This window comes from Meriones unguiculatus, chromosome 6, assembly GCF_030254825.1.
Source record: "Meriones unguiculatus strain TT.TT164.6M chromosome 6, Bangor_MerUng_6.1, whole genome shotgun sequence".
In the NCBI taxonomy this organism is placed as follows: Eukaryota; Metazoa; Chordata; class Mammalia; order Rodentia; family Muridae; genus Meriones; species Meriones unguiculatus.
Window position 1 is genome coordinate 78831666 of NC_083354.1, and position 24785 is coordinate 78856450.

General features: G+C 37.8%; 1 protein-coding gene across 3 annotated transcripts in view; it reads left to right on the forward strand.

Moving 5' to 3' along the window:
* The window catches only part of Adamts6 (ADAM metallopeptidase with thrombospondin type 1 motif 6), a 263176-nt gene that overhangs the window by 15124 nt on the left and 223267 nt on the right, over positions 1–24785 (forward strand). For 2 of the 3 annotated variants that reach the window (XR_009592406.1, XM_060385684.1), the window contains exon 4: positions 15920–16088. The exons of the other annotated variant lie outside the window; for it this stretch is intronic. Coding sequence is in view for 1 of the 2 variants with exons in the window: in XM_060385684.1 (XP_060241667.1) it covers positions 15920–16088 (169 nt within the window). In the remaining variant the exon portion in view is untranslated. The remainder of the gene's footprint in view (positions 1–15919; positions 16089–24785) is intronic. 3 annotated transcript variants of the gene reach the window in all.

The window sequence follows — 24785 nt, forward strand, 5'->3', positions numbered from 1 at the left end:
TGCATGTTCACCTGCATGCCAGAAGAGGGCACCAAATCTCATTATAGATGGTTGTGAGCCACCATTGGTTGCTGGGAATTGAACTGAGGACCTATAGAAGAGTAGCCAGTGCTCTTAACCTCTGAGCCATCTCTCCAGGCCCCCAGAGTTCTTGAGTATTGTCACCATGCACATTTATCATTTTATTTTTTAATTTATGTCAGAATGTAGTATTTAATTAACCTTTTACTCCATCCTTGATAATCTTTCTTTTGCTTGGCTGAATTTATTGAAAATGGATTTCTTTTTATTAATTCGGTTTTTTTACTTCAAACATGTCTATATTTCTTTCAAAAATATGAATTTCCTACCTAAAGTTTTATGTTATTGACTTTTTTTATCCACATTGTTGATTTTTATCATCCCTTCTGTTGATATTTTCCTCCTTGTTACAGACTTTTCTCTATAAAGCCTGGTTTTAATTTTTCTGCTTATTTGTATAGATCATTTTTAAGTACAAAACTTGAAATCTTCATCTGACATTTTACCAATGTCAGTAACTTTGAATTCAGTACTTGAATACATATGATTGCTTTTTTCGTTTCTGTGTTACAATTTGCACATCTCTTTGTGTGTTTGTTTAAGAGAGAAAGTACGAGAAAGAGAGCGAGCAGAGAGAGAATATAGATCAGCTTACTTTTGAGGGTTCAATCACCAGTACAACTTGAAGAGAGATGAAAATGAATCACTATGGTAGGAATGATATTAAACTATATAAGATGTATTTTTATAATCAGTAATAGTTCACTAACATATCATCAATGATAGTAACAGTGGAAATGTCAAAACTATTATAACATGTGTTAAGAAGTTGGAAATTACTTAGGCCTAACAGTAAGGAGACCAGGAAAGGGAGAAAAAAAGCAAAAAAAAAAGCAAAAAAACCCCCCTAAGATTCAATAGATGAAAGGAGAAAGAAAGGGAATAGATAAGAATGTTATAGAAGGTAAGAGGAAAGGAAAAACATTAGAAAACAGAAAAAAAAAAAACAAGGCAAGAAAATACTAGATGACTATGAAAAGGTGAGTAAAGTACTTGTATAACAGTATTTATGCAGTATTTAGATAATACAGGCCAGAAAAAAACAAAACAAAACAAAAAAACAAACGAAAGGAAGTGGAAAAATTTCCAAAATTGAGTAATATATGAACAAAATTGGAAAAATATATTAAGGAGAATAATGAATGGAATTTTTTAAAAATAAAAAAATACAGTGAAGTAAAATCCTGATACATACACAGGAAAAAAGAAGCAAGGGATATGGTGGTATAGCAGCTTCTCTTTGGTGCTCACAAACTGATTGAAGATTGTGAGTTATAGAGGTGTGGGGGGAGTCATTTGACCTTGGTTTATGCCCTTATTGAGTTTGCACTGGACATGTATTTGATGTCCGTCAGAGCCATCTTTACAGTGACTGTTTCTTTGCTTTCAGGTGCCTTTGTTGGCCATAGTGAGTTTTGCACTCTGTAGACTGTGCAGAAACTTGCATCTTCCTGAGACTTTCTAGATGGTATTCGTTGGGGTGGCTACTTCAGCTGGGTGGTAACTCCAAGTGTTTGGGTGTTTGGGAGTAACTAACAACAATGAGCTGAGTACAAGCAGAAGACCCTCCTTCTTTTTTTTTTTTTTTTCAATGCAGTTTATTCAGGAACCTTGAACAATCCTCGGACCCTGGGTAAAGCCAGCCCACAGCTTAAATAGCCTCTGGGTAGCCAACCACCCAGGCGTGCCACGTGGGCAATGCAGATAGGTCCACATACATGGAAGCAAGCCAGATCCTCAGCCTTAGCCAAATGTGGAATTGTTCGTGACAGAGAGCACTCACCATCGGGAAGGTGGAAGGCGGAAACCAGCTCCATCTTTAAGGCATAGCATTCCGCAGCTCTCTACAGTTCCCCCTTTTTGTTTTAGACGCATCAGGCAAGAGTAGAGGTCTGATCTCTGATATTAGAAATAAATTGGGACTTTGTACCGATGTTCATTTAGGTGTCATCCACCCAAAGAGCATCAGACCCGTCCGATACCTTTTTCTCAGAGGCGGGACCTGGGGTATCAACCCGCATGCAATCAGACATGCTCTTCTCTGGGTCCAAAGCGGCTGACCCTGAGTGCAGTGCTTAGCCTCGCATCCTGAGCGTAACATTTTAGCTTTTTATGGTATCCAACCATGCTTGGGGAGAATGTCCTGCTTCAATGGCTGTAAAGGCCTGAATGATCATGGCTGCATCACACTGTTGTGAGACTCTAATCTTGCATATATACCACAGGCAAACCAAGGAGACCAACACCAGAAGGCCTGCTAACGCTCCCATGCCCGCCCATTCCTTCAGATGATTCATGGCTGCAGCAATCCATGATGATAATCCTGTGGCTAGTCCTGCGTCCACTCTGGTAGAATTTACTGTGACAATGGCCACTCTCAGCTGCTCCATTGTAGTATCGAATTCTCCAGTCCAATTACCTAAAATATAGCTCGACAATTGTTTAGACAGATTTGCAGCACAGGAAAAATTCTCATGTTATATGCTAGTGACTCAAAGTCCAGCATATTTTCATTGACAGCCAAGTTGAGCGATTTGCCATAGGGTATCAATTTGCTCCTGCACGAGGTCAATCCTCTGATTGAACACCATCAAGCTTCCTTTTAGTTGAGCATTAATTCCTTTATGTACAACTAAGGCATGAGCTACATTGGCTAAATGATTATTCAGGGTCTGAGCAGTCTGCCCAGTATGACTCATGGCTAATGCCCCAGTGGTAGCTCCAACAGCCGCCAATGAGATGGTAGTAACAATGGTGGCTGTAGTTCCAAGATCCCTTTTCTGTCTGAAGAGAGTCATAGCGTGAGGGGCATCAACGGGCACAGGCACCCAGTGAGGCATGCGAGTAACCAGGGCATACCTAAATTTACTAGCATTCCAGCATTGGGCAAAAAAGCAAGTATCATTACCACAATTACTTGGCTCTATCTGGCTAATAATGAATAAAAATGGGGGATATAGACAAACAGGTGTGGGCTTATAGGAAATATTATGAGAAGCCTTAACCCCCTCGTTGAAACATCCTGCGTCAGTTCTAGAACTAGCAGTGGTGGTATCCGAGGTCTGAGTAGGTTCAGGAGACCATTGCCCCCAGGGGCGAGACGTGCTCCATGCCAATTGACTAACTCCATGTTTTCCTCCAATTTTGAAAGTCGTTTAAGGTTCTTAAATTATTTTTTTCCCTTTTTTTTTTAAAAATTCCTCCTTCTTATCCTCAAGGCCTCCTGGTGGAGGGATGGTGATGTGTGTACTATATATATTCCTGAAAGTTCATTCTTTGGGCCTAACAGAAATTAATGACAGATAGATGGATCCAGAATACTCCTGCTGGCCTCAGGTTTAGAGCTATGAAATTCCTGTTCAGATCTGCTCCTGGTCATAGACATGGGTCTATCTCTCCATGTATACTTCCCAGATGAGTTTACCCTCTGCCATCTGAATCCTTTTGACCATCAGTGCCTGGCTGTCATTTTGCTTAGAACTGACATTCCCTTCCTGCAGAGCTGTGACAGGCCAACAACACTCGCCTATGTATGTTGCTTAATCTTGGGCTCCAGGGATTATTTGGTTCTTAACAATAGATTCTCAAGATGTTGTTCATTGTTACCCTGCAGTCTGATAGCTTGAAAGAATGAGATATCTAACACTAAGCTATCATTGGGGAATCACTGACCCACTGAAATTCATCACTAGATTTGAGGCTTAGGAGGGCTTGTGTTGAGGATAAGGCTCTCAGAATGTTGTTTGCTTTACTTTCAAAGTAGCTTTTGAGTCTTATCTTGCCTGCAAGGAACCACAGGGCAGAGCTTGTGTTGAGCTTGTTCATTTCTTTCTTTCTTTCTTTCTTTCTTTCTTTCTTTCTTTCTTTCTTTCTTTCTTTCTTTCTTTCTTTCTTTCTCTCTCTCTCTGTCTCTCTCTCTCTCTCCTTTTCACTTCTTCAGTGAATTTACAAGGCAATTCCTCCTCTATTTCTCTGTTTGTGATAACATCTACTTTTATTATTCTGACTCTCCCTCATGGACTTGCACAGAGACAACCTCTAGTCTGACATGTTACCTGGAACTCAAAGTAGAATTATTTTGAATAGGCAAATGTATTTTAAAACCTCTTTATGTTAAAATGCTCCCAATGTTAATTATTATAGACCATGTTCTTTATTCATAGCTGACATTTACAGTAACTATGCCTTTGCTACTTTTAATAAATTGATGAAATAAGCAAATTTGAGATGTAGAAAAAATTTAAAATTTGCTCCTTGAGATTTCAGACAATTTCAGTGGCTAGTAATAAAATGAGTTTAAACACATAGGAGGTAATAAAGGCTAACTCAAGGCTATGACACTGGAAATAGAGAAGAGAGAATAAATTTGAATCCTGTTTTGGTAAGAAAACATTTGCAGCTTATTTCATCCTTAGGCAGATAATACAAAGTAAGTGCTTAATAATATCTTTAAATTTAAAGTAGGTTTGAACTGCATGTGAGATGAATAGGAGAACATAACTGGAAATGGCTCAGAGTTACTTTTTGGATAACAGCTTGTATGACTGTTACTATTTGAGAAGGAGGGCTAGACAAGTGCTGGACCAAAGAAGAAGATGAAGAGAAACCTGGATTTCAATTGTTACCAAATTGAGAATATAAAGGTTAAAAATGTCTAGGAGCATGTGGGATTATATTTGAAATTTAGAAAAACAATTCTGGAAGATACGTATCATAATCTTTAATAAGTACCATTAATATAGCTGACTGTGAAATTGTGATGGAGACTTTTTGATGAGCTAAAATTGAGGATAAGGTTGAAGTTAGAACCTTTTCTGTGACTGAGATGACATAAGTCATCCATCTATTCTCATGAAGAATTTTTGTCTCTTGTTCTCTTTCTATTTATAAACACTTTTCTGGATTACTTTTTAAATTGAAATGATACAAGGTCTATGTTAAGTAACTTTATTTACTTGATTAAAATGTAAGCATCCAGATTTGTGTACTAAGGTTAATACTTTCTCATTGGCAATAAGTAAGGATTTTGTGACCAGGTGTTTTGAGACTATGTAAATATCTACCTTTTCACTCACTTTTCCTATCAGTTTAATAAGTTCTCCTTTGTTCCTATTTTTGTATTATTTTACTGTTTAATCAAATGGAATATGCTTACAAGTGCTTTTTTTAAATCTCACTTTGTAGGTATTATTACCTTTAATGCATTCTGTAGCCCAGCTAACCTAGAACTCATAATGTAGCCCATGTTGATCCAACTTTCTTTCTTTGGTTTCCCAAGATCTGGGACTATGGGCATAGGTCCCTTCCTTGGCTACTAATGTTTTCTCACACTTTCAGTGTTAGAATCTCTGCACAAAACACCAAAATTTCTGACACTATTGCCTAGCAGTCATTTGAAACAATGTTGTAGTTTCTTTTGGTTTTATTTGGACCATGGTTTTCTTATCCATTTGTGTGTGTGTGTGTGTGTGTGTGTGTGTGTATTTTCCAGTTTTATAGAGACTTTTTTTTGTTGTTGTTCAGAAAAAAAAGCCACAATTTCTTTACCATTTGGCCAGTATTATATGTTTTCTTGTATTTATTGCTTGGGATATATATACTATTGTTAGGCATTTTTCTTGGAGCCTAGTTGTTAATTAATTTCTTGAAATACTATGGTCTTAAGATTTTTTTTCCTTTCCTAGATTAGATCCATACCTTCTTTCTGAGTTTATATTCTGGTTTGTTGAGGGAACAACTTCAGATACCTACTTCGAGTGGCACTTGAAAAGTACGCTTTCTGAGTTTTTGTCTAATTGAAAGTGACTTTATTTTACTTTCCTATTTTAGCCAACGGTGTAATGTTAGGTTAGAAAATCATATTCTTGGTAGTGGTGGAACACATCTTGAATCTCTGTACTTGGGAGGCAGATGCAGGTGGATCTCTGAGTTTGAGGTCAGCCTGGTCTACAGGGTGAGTTCCAGCACAGCCAGGGCTACACAGAGAAACCTTGTCTCACCACCCACCTTCCTCTTCCAAAAGAAAATAATGTTCTCTACAAAACATATGGTGGGAAGTAGTGATATATTCAATATTAAATGAATTTATATGGTATTATATCATTAAACAAAAAGTATTTAAAATTCTAAAAATTATTGATTCATTTTGAATGACAGAAGTTTGTTGATTTTATTTTATTTTTTGAATAAAAAAATATGTTAAATTTTGTCCTTAGTGAATGTGTACATGTTCTTTACTTTCTCTTTCCTGGTTCAGGATTTTTAGAATGTGGCTGGGTATGTGACTACATTCCTGTTCTTGAATATATATGTGTGTGTGTGTGTGTGTGTATATAAAAATTTCAGTATATGTATATTGAAATAAAAATATAATTACATCATTTTTCCCCTCCCCTTTCCTCCTTTCACCCTTCCTGTGCACCCGCTTGCTTTCTCTCAAATTCAGTTTTTGGTCTCTAGTTCTTTTAATAGTTGTTACATATGTATCAATATGTATGCATATTTTAAAATATATAAACACAACTTATTCAATCCATATGATGTTACTTATATGTATGATTCAGGGGCTAAAAGAACATATGGTATTGGAGAATCAATTTGGGAATGTTTCCCTGGGAAAGACTATATATCTCTTTAGTTTCTTGTAGTTCATTGCCTAGAATTGAGTTCCATGAGATTCTCCTCTTCCATCTTAGCATATCTATTGCTGATGACTTTGTTAGGTCTTGTTTAGGCAACCATGCTGATGAGATTTCATGGGTGTAGCTTCTCTGACATTTCTAGGAGACACAATTTCACAGCAAACTCCTCTGGCTCTTAACCATCTTTCTATTGCCTCTTCCGTTATTATCTCTGGTCCTTAAGTGCAAAACTTGTGTTATAGATGTGTTGTTTTTGTGTCCATTTCATACATTTCTGTCCTCATCTTAATTATTTCCTCTCATCTGCTTATTTTGTGTTTGGCTTGTTTTTATGTCATTTCCTCCTCTTCTACCACCACCACCACCCCTCGAGGCCACAATGAGCATTGTAAGTTATTATTATTATTATTTTTTGAAATCTCTTTTGAGTTTTTAATGCTGGTACTTTCTTGGATTTGGGGCATTTTATGTTGTGATTTTCTTGAAAATATTTTTCTATGCTTTCAGCATGAAATTCTTTTATGCTTATGCATTGTCTTTTCATGGTGTCCCATATATCTCAAATATTCCATTGTTCTTTCTTTTCAGGTTATCTTTGTCATTGCTTGAAGGTTTCAATTCCCTTATATTGTCTTTAAGTCTGGATATTCCATTCTCTCCTTGATTGATCTGTTGGTGAGGTTGCTTGTGGAGCTTTTTATTTGACTTACTGAATTTTTCGTTTCCAATATTTCAGGTTTTTTTTTTTTTAGAATTTCTCTTTCTTGAATTCCACCTTCAGTAAGTATTGAGGGCCTATCCTATACTGAGTACCATATTTTATTCAGTTCTTTTTTTTAATTTTCTCTTGGAATTTATTCAAGAATTTGTATGTGGACTCTGAATTCTTTTAATACACTTACATTCATTTCTTTGAATCCATTGTCTGGGTTTTCATCTAATTTGCTGTCATTGGAGAACACTATTTTACATTTAGTTAATTTTGGAGGAGTCATATTGTCTTTGATTTCCATTTGTTTTGTATTTTTGCATTGAGGTTCATTTATCTTGGGTAGGATTAGGTCTTTGTTAGATATTTTTCTTTTTTGTATATGATTCATATATTTCTTTTTTTATTTATTTTTAATTAATTAATTTATTTGTTTATTACAATTTATTAACTTTGTATCCCAGTGTAGCACCCTCCCTTGCCTCCTCTCAGTCCCACCCACACTCTGTCTTCTCCTCCTATACCCCTTCCCTAGTGCCCGATAGGGGAGGACTTACTCTTCTATCTGATCTTAGCCTATCAGATCTCATCAGGTCTGGCTGCATCATCTTCCTCTGTGGCCTGGCAAGGCTGCACCCTCCAGGGGGAGGTGATCAAAGAGCCAGCCACTGAGTTCATGTCATAGACAGCCCCTGCTTCCCTTAATAGGGAACCCACTTGGACACTGAGCAGCCTATGGACTTCATCTGAACAGGGGTTCATGGTCCTCTCCATGCATGGTCCTTGGTTGGCTCTGCAGGCCCACCTGGGCCCAGGGTTTGTTTTTTTTTTTTTTTTTTTTTTTGGCTCTGATAGTTTTCTTGTAGAGTTCCTGTTCCCTTTAGGTCTTTCTGTCTCCCTCTTCTTTTATAAGGTTTCTCTGCCCAAAGTTTGGCTATGAGTCGTATCTCCTTCAATACCCTGCTGGGTAGAGTCTTCCAGAGGCCCCTGTGGAAGGTTCCTGTCCTGGACCCTGAGATTCTACCCCACACCCATAAGACTGGCTAAGATAAAAAAAAAAACACTCAAGTGAGAGCTCTTGCTGGAGAGGTTATGAAGAAAGGGGAACCTTCCTCCATTGCTGGTGGAAATGTATCCTTGTACAACCACTTTGGAAATCAATCTGGTGCTTTCTCAGACAATTAGGAATATTGCTTCCTCAAGATCCAGCTATACCACTCCTAGGCATACGTCCAAAATATGCTCAAGTATACAACAAGGACATTTGCTCTACCATGTTCGTAGCAGCTCTATTCGTAATAGCCAGAATCTAGAAATAACCTAGATGTCCCTCAGTGGAGGAATGGATACAGAAATTGTGGTACATTTACACAATGGAATACTACTCAGCAATTAAAAACAAGGAAATCATAAAATTTGCAGGCAAATGGATGGAACTAGAAAAGATCATCCTGAGTAAGATATCCCAGAAGCAGAAAGACACACATGGTATAAACTCACTTATAAAAGGATATTAAATATATAATATAGGATAAACATACTAAAATCTGTACACCCAAAGAAGCTAAGGAAGAAGGAGGACCCTATGTAAGATGCTCAATCCTCATTCAGAATGGGCAAAGGAGATAGACATTGGAAGAGGGAGAAAACAGGAAACAGGACAGGAGCCTACCACAGAGGGCTTCTGGAAGGCTGTACCCAACAGAGTATCGAAGCAGATGCTGAGACTCATAGCCAAACTTTGGGCAGAGTGCAGGGAATCTTATGAAAGAAGGTTTTCTGCTTTCATAAGCAGGGGGAGAAGAAAGACCTGGAGGGGATAGGAGCTCTACAAGGAGACCAACAAACTAATAACAATAATAATAATAATAATAATAATAATAATAATAATAATAATAATCTGAGCACAGGGATCTTTGTATCTTTTCTGAGACTGATACTCTAACCAAGGACCATACACAGAGATATCCTAGAACCCCTGCACAGATGTAGCCCATGGCAGCTCAGTGTGCAAAGTGGGTACCCTAGTAAGAGGAACAGGGGTTGTCTCTGACATGAACTCAGTGGCTGGCTCTTTGATCACCTCCCACTGAGTAGTGAGCAGCCTTACCAGGCGACAGAGGAAGACAATGCAGCCAGTCCTGATGAGACCTGATAGGCTAGGGTCAGAAGGAAGGGGAGGAGGAAGTGGACTAGGGGAGAGGTATGGGATACAGCTGGGATACAAAGTTAATAAACTGTACTGTAATTAATAAAAAATAAATAAATTATAAAACAAGAAAATTAGGAATAGTGCTACCTCAAGATCCAACACTACCACTCCTGGGCAAAGGTGGCAAACCATACAACAAGGGCATTTGCTCAACCATGTTTGTAGCAGCTTTATTCATAACAGCCAGAATCTGGAAACAACCCAGATGTCCCTCAACGGAAGAATGGATACAGAAACTGTGGTACATCTACACAATGGAATACTACTCAGCAATTTAAAAAAAGGAAATCATGAAATTTGCAGGCAAATGGTAGGAACTAGAAAAGATCATCCTGAGTGAGGTATCCCAGGAGCAGAAAGACACACATAGTATATACTCACTTATAAAAGGATACTAGACAGACATGTAATGTAGGATAAACATACTAAAATCTATAGTTCTAAAGAAGCCAAATAACAAGGAAGACTCTAGGAAGAGGCTGAAACCTCACTCAGAAGGGCAAACAGGATAGACATCAGAAGTAGGAGAAGACAAGGAACAGGATATTTTTCTTAAGTGTTCTTTCATTGGAAGTATTTGCAATGTTATTGAGGGACTGTGTTATTATAGGTTTGAGGTATGTTTGTGTTTAGGGAACCAGGCTTAGTCTCTTTTCATTTTCTGAAAAAAAGAATACTGCCTGAAAAAAAAAAGTCACTATCAAAGAATAGGTTCACTATAAACATGAAATAATGTTCAAATGACAAATCAGCCCTTTAAACTCCAGTCACTTTAGGAAGTAAAGAAACACTGATGTGCGTTAAGAAACACATCAGTAGAAAGAAATAAAAGAGAGATAGACTATTGGTTAGTACTGAATTAACAAAGAAAATGTGGAGCAGAGAAAAGTAAATAAAAGGGTGGAACAAAGCTGGTGTGTGTGTGTGTGTGTGTGTGTGTGTGTGTGTGTGTGCGTGTGTGTCGGAATTTGATTAAAGGTAGAATGAGAAAGAAACAAAAAATATAGTCAGGGCCAGGGTGGTATCACAAGCCTTTAAGCCCAGCACTTGGGAGCAGAGGCAGGTGGATGGATCTCTGTGAGTATGGGAACAGCCTGGTCTACATAGTGAATTCCAGGACTAAGTAGAGAGACTGTATCAAACACACACACACACACACACACACACACACACACACACACACACACTGCAATCAGATAATCTAAATTGTCTGAGGTCTTAGGAGGCTAAGATAAAGAGCCCCCACAAAACAGATATTTATGTTCTTTTGAAAACTTATCAAAGGAATTTGAAATAAGAAAAAAAATATCTTCTTCTAATTCTTTCTTCAGAGATTTGAAATTTTTTTCATACAAGTCTTTGACTTCCTTGGTTAGAGGTACCTTATGTCATTTGTGGCTATTGTGAAGGGTGTTGTTTCCCTAATTTCTTTCTCAGCCCTTTTGTCTTTTGTATACAGGAGGGCTACTGATTTTTTTGAGTTAATTTTGTATCCGGCCACTTTGCTGAAGGTGTTTATCAGCTGTAGGAGTTCCCTGGTAGAGTTTTTAGGGTCACTCACGTATACTATCATATCATCTGCAAATAGTGATAATTTGACTTCTTCCTTTCCAATTTGTATCCCCTTGATCTCCTTCAACTGTCTTATTGCTCTAGCAAGGACTTCCAGAACTATGTTGAAGAGATATGGAGAGAGTGGGCAGCCTTGTCTTGTCCCTGATTTCAGTGGGATTGCTTTAAGTTTCTCTCCGTTCAGTTTGATGTTGGCTATAGGTTTGCTGTATATTGCCTTTACTATGTTTAGATATGTGCCTTGTATCCCTGATCTTTCCAATACTTTAAACATGAATGGATGTTGGACTTTGTCAAATGCTTTTTCAGCATCTAGGGAGATTATCATGTGGTTTTTTTCTTTCAATTTGTTAATATGGTGGATCACATTGATGGATTTCCGTATATTGAACCACCCCTGCATACCTGGGATGAAGCCTACTTGGTCATAGTGGATAATATCTTTGATGTGTTCTTGTATTCGGTTTGCAAGTATTTTGTTGAGTATTTTTGCATCAATGTTCATAAGGGAGATTGGCCTGAAGTTCTCTTTTTTGGTTGGGTCTTTGTGAGGTTTAGGTACCAAGGTGACTGTGGCTTCATAGAATGAGTTTGGTAATGTTGCTTCTGTTTCGATTTTGTGGAATAGTTTGAAGAGAACTGGAGTTAGCTCTCTTTTGAATGTCTGGTAGAATTCTGCGCTGAAACCATCAGGTCCTGGGCTTTTTTTGGATGGGAGACTTTCGATGACTGCTTCTATTTCCTTGGGGGATATAGGACTATTTAATTGATTTACCTGTCTGATTGCATGCGGGTTGATGCCCCAGGTCCCGCCTCTGAGAAAAAGGTATCGGACGGGTCTGATGCTCTTTGGGTGGATGACACCTAAATGAACATTGGTACAAAGTCCCAATTTATTTCTAATATCAGAGATCAGACCTCTACTCTTGCCTGATGCGTCTAAAACAAAAAGGGGGAATTGTAGAGAGCTTTGGGCCATTCTTTCTTGATTTACTTTAAGGGATTTATTAATTTCCTCTTTAAGGACTGCTATCATCTTTATAAAATTGCTTTTAAGGTCATTTTCTTGTGCTTCTGCTGTGTTGGACTATCCAGGGATCCCTGTAGCTCTGGTGGTGCTGTATTTCCCTGGCTGTTGTTAATTGCCTTCTTACGCTGGCTTCCAGGTTTGAAGTAATTATAGGCTTAAGTGCAGGTATCTGAGTTTGTCTTTGTTGGATGGATGCTCTTTCCTTTGATTCCTGTTTCCTCTCTGGCTTTCTAGCTTGAGTGACCTATTGTTCTAGTGACCAGTGAGTCCTCAGGTCCAAAAAGGGTGTCTCCACTGAGTTTTTGACAGCCTGTATGACCTCTAGAATTTTGGGTGTCAGTATTGGCTCTAGGTTTGTGGGAACTGGTGTGGCCTCTTGCAGAGCAGAGGGCTTCTGTCAGAGTTGTAGGCTGGAATATGGACATTGGGCAGGATGCTGTTAAGGGATGCTGTTAAGGAATGCTGAGTGGGTTCTGAGGAAGCTTTGGAAGTCTGCGGGCTGGATCTTATCTGGGCTTCTGGGTATAAGTGTGGCCTCTGGTAGAGCAGGGGTTTTGCCAGAGTTGTAGTGTGGGATCTTCTATTTTCTAACCTTAAGTTAATTTCCATTTCTCTCCCTTGGTCAGTCATTGTGTTTCCTTGCTGTTTCTTCTTTTTTTTTTTAAAAAAAAATATTTATTACAATTTATTCACTTTGTATCCTAGCTGTAGCCCCCTCACTCATCCTCTCCCAATCCTGCCCTCCTTTCCTCTTCTCTTCCCCTGCCCCTCGCCCAGTCCACTGATAGGGGAGGTCCTCCTCCCCTTTCATCTGACCCTAGTTTATCAAGTATCTTCAGGACTGGCTATATTGTCTTCCTCTGTGGCCTGTTGTTTCTTAAATAGTGTAAATATGTTCCTACTCCATTTTCTTTGTACTTAGTTATTTTATCAGTACATCTTTTTTCCTTATTCACCTTATGCAGGCTTCTGTTCACATATCGCTAAATTTTATGTGTGTGTACAGGTGTGCACACAAATGTACATGCATGTGAACACCAGTAGTCAATCTCAGATATTCCTTGGATGCCATACACTTTGGTTTCTGAGACAGAATTCCTCATTGGCTTAGGCAATGTAATTTAGACTAGCTTGCCAGTAAGCCTCAGTGACATACCTTTATGCATTGACCTACAGTGGGATTACAGGTATTTGACAGCAGATCCTGCATATGTACATGTTTTCTGAGACTTACTGTGCATGAGGCACACAGTTCACCAACTGCGCTATCTCTGCAGTCCAAATTGTTCAGTAGAAGATATTTTGAAACACCCTAAACAGTTTGTATATAATCTTTATAATTCTTTTGTGTCCTTTCACAGTGCCCTTTTCTCCCTTTCTTAACATCATGACCTGGTATATTATTTATGTATTTAATTAATTATGTTTTCCTTCCTTTCCCAGTAGAATGTAAGCATTATGACAGAGCCCAGAATTTCTTTGATTCACTACTTATCTCCACCAACTAGCATAGTTTTCACATTCTCATTGATGCTCAGTCAGAAAGAGCCATTAGATATGAGATAATTATAGTACAGTGGTTAGGCATCTAAACTCTGAAGTCAGAAAAATGAGTTTGTTGCTAAATTTTGCTTTTTTTTAGTTTCTTGTAAAGTAAAGCTAATCATATTGCTTATTTCATGGAGGTATTCAGAGTGAATGAGATATATGAAGAAACAATTTTTAGTACACATACCATGTAAAACTTCTGAAATGCTATTTCAGAATCTTTTTATTTTTACAGGTTGTTTTCTTCTTGTTTCTTACTTATCAGGCTTGAATCTATTTTCCCTCAGTAACCTGCAGTTTTTGTTATTGTTTGTGAGAGGCTTTCAACATAATACTGATGACAGATCAGTATGATTTCAGTGTTGTAGTCTTTCTGGGCCAAACCCTAGATTTCTGTCTTACACTTTCTTCTAATTAAAAGTCTTAACAAAACTTGCCTATGTTTTTAAAACACTGTGCTCAGTTTTCTAGCACATAGTTAAAGTGCCTGGTAAAGTAATTTTTACATAGATTTTGGAGTTGTTAATAGTGTATTAAGTTATTCCTCAGTGTTTGCATTTAATAGAGGGACTGTTACCCAAAGGGATAGAAACAATAATAAAAATAATATGAAGTTACTAAGGGATTCTTTTGTTTTGTTTTGTTTTTGATTCCTCAACTCATTTCATGAAGGTTGTGGGTGACTGCCAACCTTTTCTTTAAGTTGTAACATATCTAATTATATCTTATCTATCTTTCTAAGCATATAGTAGTTAAAACAAATTTCTCTAAATAGAATCATAGAAGTTTAGAAATCAAAGGTACTTAAGAGATTATTTGTACCAGGCATATTCAATGTGTTTTTTTTTTTTTTCTTTTTAGAGAAAGAAACCCTTTTCTCATATGAAATGCTATTTGGACACTTAGTACACTGATTAATAAACATAGAGCTGATTCAGGCTGAGCCAGAGAATCTAAGTCATGTAGATCTCCCTTTGTTGTCTGGAACAATCCCTTGAGGTACTACATGGGACCTTTAGAGTTCCCCAGAGTGCTGTTTTAACATGAATAATTTAGACTAACTTTCATTTTCTCAGCAAGGAAATAACTTTAGAGTGTTTGTATTTTATCTGTGTCAAAGAGTCATTGCATTTAGAGTCATCCTCTCATATGCCATAATTAGAAAAATGGGATTAGGTAAGAGCAGAGTTCTTACTTATTTTGTGGAGTTCTTGTTTTTCATGCAGGTTACTTTTCCCATCTTATTTTTCACAAGAAAACTTATCTACTGTATGTGAGACACATTCTGGGTCTGTAACTGATACAGAGACATGTAAAAGAAAAATTTTCACAGAGAAATCAAGTATTTAGTTGAGAGTTAAAATGTTCAGTGGAAACATTGTCCTGAACTTAATTAAAGCTTCAATATTTGAGCTGCAACAGTGTGGCATTAACTTAAAGTAGATGATGTTGATAATAAGCTCTAACTTAGCTCAGAGGAGAATGATGCCATTCCATTTAATAAGCCAAGAAGTGTTAAGATATGACAGCTGAACAGGAGGTGACCAAACAGGCAGAAAATATGTGATGTTGTACAGAACAGAGGAGTTTTTCTTGATTTCAGCAAGTTCTTTTTCCTTCCTCTGTACATACAGCATTGGACATTTTTTATTATTTCTGAGCCTGTAACTTCATATCCAAAAGAAAATGTATCTTAGATAAAACATATAATTAGTATATTACAAACCTCAAGTGCCCATGGTTGTCACCGAGGAAGTTTCCTTTTCCCTTGTGTTAGTGTTTACATCAGGGAGTTTTATAAGAGGTCATTCAGGGACCTAACAGACTTCTATTTTGGCTTCTAGGTCTCCTAAGTTTGGGAGTGCTTTCCATCAATTTACATTGCAGAACATGTAAAGATTTTTAATTGCCCTTCTTAAAACATGAAGAAATTTATTTAGTAGTAAAGTATTACTTAGTAAAAAATGTACTAAGTAGTTTTACTTAGTACAGAAAATACATAAGTTTTAAATTAACATGTATTTTTAACTTCTGTTTTGAGGAGATGATATCTTTTAATTTTGGTAATAAAGATATTTATTTAAAATGACCCTTCTAGGTAAATCCTTTGTTGCTCCTTCTTTTAGCACGGTATTATTGCTACAGAAGATGAAGAATATTTTATTGAGCCTCTAAAGAATACTACAGAGGATTCCAAACATTTTAGTTATGAAAATGGCCATCCTCATGTTATTTACAAAAAGTCTACTCTTCAGCAACGACACATCTATGACCATTCTCATTGTGGGGTTTCAGGTGAGTGTAAACATTTGGAAAGTATTGTGTATTACTGATGTCTCTTTTTCTGGAGAGTAAAATTTTAATGATAAAACTATTTGGGTGGTTAAAGTTATAATGTCCAGAACCATCTTATAGAGTTTTAGGTAGTAATGGTTTGGAAGCTGTTTAAGAAATCCTTAAAATGTGTCTAGGTAAAATTTGACATTTTTTTTCTTTGACGAGAAGAAAAGTGCTTTATTATTTACAATTTGCAAACACAGGCATTCCATAGCACTCTGTGTTGCTAGGTTAGCCTGGCATTTTCATGCTCGTATCAGGAATGCACGCCCTTGGAAGGTTTGGAAGAGCAGTTAGGGAGCACTCATGGGCAGTTTTAGCACTGAACAGGGAACTGCCCATACACAGCAGGGCCAACAAACTTAGGATTCAGTGATCAAGAAGGGTTTCATGGAAGAGGTGATTTTCAGCTGAGACCTGAGGGGGGCTAAAGAGGATGATCAGCTGCTAGAGTGCTCCACAGAGAGGAGTCAGGAGTTATAAGTCCTGAGCAAAAGAGACTGTTGCACTCTATACATTAATAGTTAATGTTATTAGCTGTCAGAATATATATGTGTTGGGGATACACAGAAGAAGTTTGAGGTAATCTAGGGGAGTGATTGTGAGAAATTAAACTAGAGAGACTAGAAGGGACCAACAGAAAGAGCTCAGATAGCATATCACAGAGTTCACTGTCTACTGGAAATCCTCTGACAGATTTTAAGGAACAGGAATTATATAAACCTGTATGTGTTCTAGAAAGACTGTTCTGGAAGCTATACAAGAGTAGAAATGGTAACTTAGGATACATATGAAAATTGGAAAAATGTACAGTACTTAGGCCACCATAGCAGAACAAAAGGAACATGGGCTCCAATGTAGCTTTGGATGTGTTTCCCAACTCCCATTTTGCTTATCTAAGCATATATTTGTTTCTCAAATTTTACTTATTATCATTGTTAAGGTAATTCTTTCTACTCTTGAAGGATATTTCTTTTCTTGAGACAGAGTCTTACTTTATAGCCCTGGCTCTGCTGTAATCTACTTTGTAGACCAGACTGACCTTGAACAAAAAGGTTTTTGGTATTTATTTATTTATTTATTACAATTTAATTCACTTTATATCCCTGCTGCAGCCCCCTCCCTCATCTCCTCCCAGTCCCACCCACCCTTCCTCTTCTCCCCTTATGCCCTTTCTCTAGTCCCCTGATAGGAGAGGACCTTCTCCTCTTCTATCTGGCCCTAGTCTATCAGGTCTCATCAAAGTTAGCTGCATCGTCTTCCTCTGTGGCCTGGTAAGGCTCCACCCTCCAGGGAGAGGGGATCAAAGGGCCAGCCACTGAGTTCATATCAGAGACAGCCCCTGTACCTCTCACTAGGGAACCCACTTGGAATCTAAGCAGCCAATGGGCTTCCTTTGAACCGGGGGTCTAGGTCCTCTCCATGCATGGTCCTTGGTTGGAGTATTGGTCACTGCAGGTCCCCCTGGGCCCAGCTTTTTTGGCTCTGTTGTTCTCCTTGTGGAGTCCCTGTTCCCGCCAGGTCTTTTTTTTTTTTTTTTTTTTTTTTTTTTTTTTTTTTTTATAAGGTTTCCTGCACTCTGCCCAAACTTTGGCTATGAGTCTTAGTATCTCCTTCGATACCCTGGTGGGTAGTCTTTCAGAGATCTTCTGTGGATGGCTCCTGTCCTGTTTCCTATATTCTCCTACTTCCTATGTCTGTCCTGTTTGCCCTTCTGTATAAGGATTAGACATTTCCCCTTGGGTCCTCCTTGTTGGTTAGCTTCTTTTTTTTTCCTTTTTCTTTTTAATATATATATTTTTTAGTTATTACAATGTATTCTCTTTGTATCCTAGCTGTAGCCCCTCCCTCATCTCCTCCCATGCCCCTTCCCCAGTCCACTGATAGTGGAGGATCTCTCCCCCCTCTCTCCATCTGCCCCTAGCTTATCAGGTCTCATCAGTACTGTCTTTAATAGTCTTCCTCTGTGGTCTGATAATGCTGCTTCCCCCTCAGGTGGAGGTGATCAAAGAGCCAGCCACTGAGTTCATGTCACAGACAGCCCCTGTTCACCTTAGTAGGAAGCCCATTTGGAGACTGATCTGCCACGGGCTATATCTGTGCAGGGGTTCTAGGTTATCTCCATGAATGTTTCTTTGTTGGAGACTCAGTCTCAGAAAAGACCCCTAGGTCCAGAAACATCTCATACAAGTAAGTTAACGGCTCACCTGAAAGCCCTACAACAAAAAAGAAGCAGACACACCCAAGAGGAGTAGACAGCTGGAAATAATCAAACTCAGGGCTGAAATCAATAAATTAGAAACAAACAAAACGATTCAAAGAATCAATGAAGCCAAGAGTTGTTTAGCTTCTTTAGGACGAGTTTAGTATGTTTATCCTATATTATATGGCTAATGTCCACTTATAAGTGAGTATATACCATATGTTTCTTTCTGCTTCTGGGTTACCTCTCCCAGTATGATCTTTTCTAGTTCTCAACATTTGCCTGAAATTTTCATGATTTCCTTGTTTTTAATTGCTGAGTACTATTCCATTGTTAAAATGTGCCACAATTTCTGTATCCATTCCTCTGTTGAGGGGCATCTGGGTTGTTTCCAGCTTCTGGCTATTATAAATAAAGCTGCTGGGCAAAAGACATTTGCTGAGCAAATGGTGGATGGTGGAGCATTTTTTGGGTACATGCCTCGGCATAGTATAGCTGGATCTTGAGGCAGCACTACTCCTAATTTTTTGAGAAAGTGCCAGATTGATTTTCAAAGTGGTTGTACAAGGTTGCATTCCCATCAACAATGGAGGAGGGTTCCCCTTTCTCCACACCTCTCTAGCATGTGTTGTCACTTGAGTTCTTGATCTTAGCCATTCTGATGGGTGTGAGGTGAAATCTCAGGGTCATTTTAATTTGCATTTCCCGAATGATTAAGGATGTGGAGCATTTCTTTAAGTGTTTCTCTGCCATTTGATATTCCTCTATTGAGAATTCTCTGTTTAACTCTGTACCTCATTTTTTAATTGGATTACTTGATTTGTTGCTTTTTAACTTCTTGAGTTCTTTATATGTTCTGAATATTAGCCTTCTGTGAGATATAGGGTTGGTGAAGATATTTTCCCAGTCTGTAGGCTGTCATTTTGTTCTGATGACAGTGTGCTTTGCTTTACAGAAGCGTTTCAATTTCATGAGTTCCCATTTATTAATTGGTCACTGCAGGTCCCCCTGGGCCCAGCTTTTTTGGCTCTGTTGATCTTAGAGCCTGTGCTGTTGGTGTTCTGTTCAGGAAGTTGTCTCCTGTGCCAATACATTTTTTAACAGATGTTTTTCTTTATGTTTTTGGATTGCCTAGTTAGTTAGTGAATGCATCAGCCTTTGGTTTCCATCCATATGCATTACAGAGTCATTTTCTTCTTTCATAGGTGTTTAAGTGGTCTTTGTAGTTCTTTGCTTATTCTGCATACTTTCTTTTTGAGTAAGATTAAAAAATCTCCCAGACTTGTTTATGTAAAGTTTTGGTCAAGAGTTGGTACTAGAAAAAGGCTGTTTCATGTAAATACATTTAAAAGACTTCAAACCATGAAACACAGTTCCTTAGTTTATTCTGGTCTTTATATTGAGTAATAAAACTAAATAGAGATATCTTTTATATCTAACAAAATTCAGGTTGCAATTGTACCTCTATAGACAGTCTTTTGAAACTAGATTTCAAATATTTATTTTGAAGTAATTTTCTTTTGTTTTCCCATGATATGACATATTTTTCTTTATTATTATAAAGGAAATAACTGTTTTATCCTATTCTGAAACATACCTCTCAGCTTTTGATACTTATATTATTTTCCATTTGTCTTTGTGGTTGTGAGCCTTCATTTTAATCACTGAGCTATCTCTGCAGTCCACATTAAGAGCCTATTGTACTAATTCAGTCACAGTTTTATCTTCCAGTGGTTATGGCATGAGTCAAACACTTTCAAACTTATTTCTATTGCTATGAAAATCTTTCCTTTGTAAGAGCTAGGTATGGTGGTACATGCCTTTAATGGTAGCACTTGGGAGGCAAAGGCAGGTGGATCTCTTATGAGTTGGAATCCAGCCTTGTCTACATAGTGAGTTCCAGACAGCCAGGACTACATTGAGAGATACTGTTTCAAAAACAAAACAGTAACAAAATTCTGTCTTTGGAGCTGTAAGATTTACCTTATTTTTACCAATTCTCCTCTAGTTTACTGAGGCTATTTCCTAAACATTTCTCCTCATTTCCCTGACACTAGTACAATTGTTTCTCTTCATCTCTTACCTAAACTATTGTCTTGATATTCTAACTGGGTTTCCTATTTGCAGGTTTAATCTTTCTGTTTTCAGTCAAATCTGTCTCCTAAAAATGTGTCTGAGGTAAGGTTACTATAGTTGTGAAGAGACAGCATGAGCTTAGCAACTCTTAAATAGGAAGACATTTAAGTGGTGCTGGCTTGCAGTTTAGATATTTAGATATTCCCACCATGGCGGGAAGTATGGCAGTGTGCTGGTAAACATGGTGCTGGAGAGGTAGCTGAGATTTCCTCATCTGGATCAGCAGGCAGCAAAACTGAGCATTTGAAACCTCAAATGCTCACTTCCATCGACTCACTTCCCCCAATTATGTCACACCTACTCCAGTAAAACTGTGCTTCCTAATTGTGCTATTCCCTGGTGACCAACTATTCAAATCTATGAGCCTGTGGGGGCCATTTTTATTCAAACCTCCACAATATGGCTATATCTCACTTTCAGATACTTTACTGGCTTCCATTGAAGGTAAATATTATAGTAGAATTCTACGTTTCATTAATGGCACTAGATTTTACTTAGATCTTACTAAGTAAAAAACACTTTGTGTCTAGTAAGCTTGGGAAATATTTCACTAAGAACTAGATTGCAACATTTCATTATCATAGGACAAACGGGAGATGGAAATTTACAGACATACATCCTCAGCTAGCTTGCTGTGAATTATGTCAGAATATACAGTATAAAACTCTATGGTTCTGGGCGTTTTTTTTTTTTTTATTTTTTTTTCTTTTTTTTATTTTATTTTATTTTTTTTATCAGTTACATTTTATTAACTCTGTATCCCAGCCGTGTCCCGATCCCTCATTCCCTCCCAGTCCCTCCCTCCCTCCCTCCCTCATCTCCACCGTGCCCCTTTCCAAGTCCACTGATGGGGGGGACCTCCTCCCCATTCATCTGATCCTGTTTTATCAGGTATCTTCAGGACTGGCTGCAAAGCCCTCCTCTGTGGCCTAACAGGACTGCTCCTCCCTTCGGGGGTGGGGAGACCAAAGAGCCAGTCATCGAGTTCCTGTTAGAAATAGTCCCTGTTCCCCTCACTTTGGGAAACCAATTGGTTACTGAGCTACCACAGGCTACATCTGAGTGGAGGTTCTAGGTTATGTCCATACATGGTCCTTGGTTGAATGTCAGTCTCAGAAAAGACCCTGTGCCCAGATATATTTGGTCCTTGTGGAGCTCCTATCCTTTCCCCATCAGACTAACTCCCCTTCTTTCTTATGATTCCCTGTACTCTGCCAAAGGTTTGGTCATGAGTCTTTGCTTTGAAAACACTGCTAGTTAGAGTCTTTCAGATGCGCTCAGTAGACTCCTGTCATACGTTCGATGCACATCCCATCTGTCTTTCTAAATGAGGATTGATCATCTTACCCCATGTCCGCTCAATTGATTATCTTTTTTAGGTGTATAGATTTCATTATGTTTATCATATCTTATAGGTCTATATAAGTGAGTATATCCCATGTTTGTGGTTCTGGGCGTTTTTATGCCATACTCAGTTCTAAATTATTTATACTTAGTATTCAAATAAGAATTAAAAATTCTTTATAGAAAAGTTTCTGTATATTTTAGAAACTTCTTCAGAGAATCCAGAAAAAAATTGTGAAAAATAAATCACTGTTATTCTTGTACCCAGGAAGTGGGAGTGGGATGTATTTTAGTCCATTGATATAGATAATATTGTTTCTCCATATTTCCATTATATATTCACAGATTTATTAAATAAATATGTATTTTTACCATGTGCAACACTTTTAGGTACCAGGACTGTGGCAGTTATCAAACTCAACAAGTCCTTGTTTCATAGAACTTATTTTCAAAAAGGACAGAGCCAATGAACTAAACAGTAAATAGACAAATAAATGACACATATGAAAGTTTAGCAGGCCAATATAACCATTGTGAATGGCTGCATATATTCAGACATTTATTTAGGAATGATCAAAAGGCTGAAATATTGTTTTAGATATCAATAAAATCCATTTGTTAGTTTTAGGGAGAAAAGTTATGTTATATGTTTATGGAACACATTTTTTTTAAACATTCTACAATGTATAAAATATTAAATTGAGCAAGGAATAATATTAAGAATAACTAACCTTTACTATGAAACAAAAAACAATTTTTGTATTCCATTTTTTTTGGCTAGACATTCATTAGTTACAAATCATTGAGTTTAGCATTATGGAAGTATTTAAAAATGTATAAAATATAGAAAGAGGGTTCTAATGAGCAATTATGTTAAATTGATTGAAGAACAAAGTAGAATATTACCTATTCTTTCTATATGCATATATATGGTAGTAAATATATAATTTTATATGCTATGTAATATCTTTATTGGTCATTTATAAATAAAAAGATGCAGTTTTCATATTTAAAGTGAAAGAACCAGAGTTGTTACAGGACATACCGAAACCTCAGAACAAAGGAGATTGTTTTGCCCCAGAGGTACAAAGACAGAGGATAGAAGACAAGACAGAGGGGAGAAAAAGGACAGGGGAGAGGTGGAAGAGATATTTTCCTCAGAGGGACAAAGGACTGCCTCTCAATAGAGAGGAGACACACATGGCCCTTAGGGAAATAGCAGTTTATAAAGGTACAAGGGGAAACCCCATAATTAGGTAAGCCAAAAAGAGGGCTTTTGATTGATAGATTTCAATACTTTGACAGATGGATCTTGGTAGTCAGCTTCAGGAGGAGGAAGTGGCCAATAAGGGAATAGTCCTTAGTGGACAATCTACTTACTTCCTTATTGCCTTGGTTCTTCGTATATTCATTCTTTGTGGTTGTAGGTAGCGTTAGTATTTTGGTTTTGTGATTTATTTTATTTTATGTGCATTAGTACAAAGGTGTTAGATACCGTGGAACTGGAGTTACAGAAAGTTGTGAGCTGCCATGAGGGTCCTGGGAATTGAATCCAGGTCCGTTGAAAGAACAGACAGTGCCCTTAACTGTTGAGCCATCTCTCCAGCCCCAATAGCTTTGTTTTTTACTGGACTGCTGGTGGGAACCTACAACTCTTCCTCTTGTAGGAGCTTTTGAGTTAAAAAACATGGTTGCATGCTTTCTTCAAGCCAGCAAGGAAGAATCTAGAGTTAGCAGATGCTACAGTATTGTATATCATGTATTTGTATATATGTAATCACTTGTATTCTAAGTTGTTGTCCTACTCATACTCACAAAAGAGTATAAGGCAGGGTCATTGTGGCAATTTATGGGTTTGTTTGCTATAACTGGACATGAATGAACACTGATTTGGAATAGACTATTAAAAGAATTGGTGTGTTTCTGTCTCCCTTGACCTTTAGAAATGAGAGAATTATTTAATTTAAATGAAGTTATGTGAGATTTCAAAGTATTTAACTGTTTCTTCTCATGATCATTTCCATTTCTTCTTACTTTGTAAAATTTCTTCGTTCTACCAATGCAAGGTTTAAAAGGGGAAAATAGGGAAGGGTATGAGGGAGGGGGGCTACAGCTGGGATACAAAGTGAATAAATTATAATACATAAAACATAAATTAAAAAAGGGCACAATAGAGGAATATCAAATGGCAGAGAAACACGTAAAGAAATGCTCAACCTCATTAGCCATCAGGGAAATGCAAATCAAAACAACCCTAAGATTTCACCTTATACCCATCAGAATGGCTAAGATCAAAAACTCAAGAGACAACACATGCTGGACAGGTTGTGGAGAAAGGGGAACCCTACTGTACTGCTGGTGGGAATGTAAACTTGTACAATCGCTTTGGAAATCAATCTGGCACTTTCTCAGACAACCAGGAATAGCGCTTCCTCAAGATCCAGGTATACCACTCCTAGGCATATATCCAAAAGAGGCTCAAGTACACAATAAGGACATTTGCTCAACCATGTTTGTAGCAGCTCTATTTGTAATTGCCAGAAGCTGGAAACGGCCCAGATGCCCCTCAGTGGAGTAATGGATGCACAAATTGTGGTATATTTACACAATGGAATATTATTCAGCAATAAAAAACAAGGAAATCATGAAATTTGCAGGTAAATGGTGGGATCTGGAAAAGATCATCCTGAGTGAGCTATCCCAAAAGCAGAAAGATGCACACGGTATATACTCACTCATATAGACATATAATATAGGATAAACCTACTAAAATCTGTACACCTAAAGAAACTAATCAAGAGGGAGGACTCTTGCTAAAATGCTCAATTCCTATCCAGAAAGGCATAGAGGATGGCCATCAGAAGAAGGAGAAAAGAGGGAACAAGTCAGGACTCTGCCACAGAGGACCTCTGAAAAGCTTTGCCCTGCAGACTATCAATGCAGATGCTGAGACTTATGGGCAACCTTTGGGC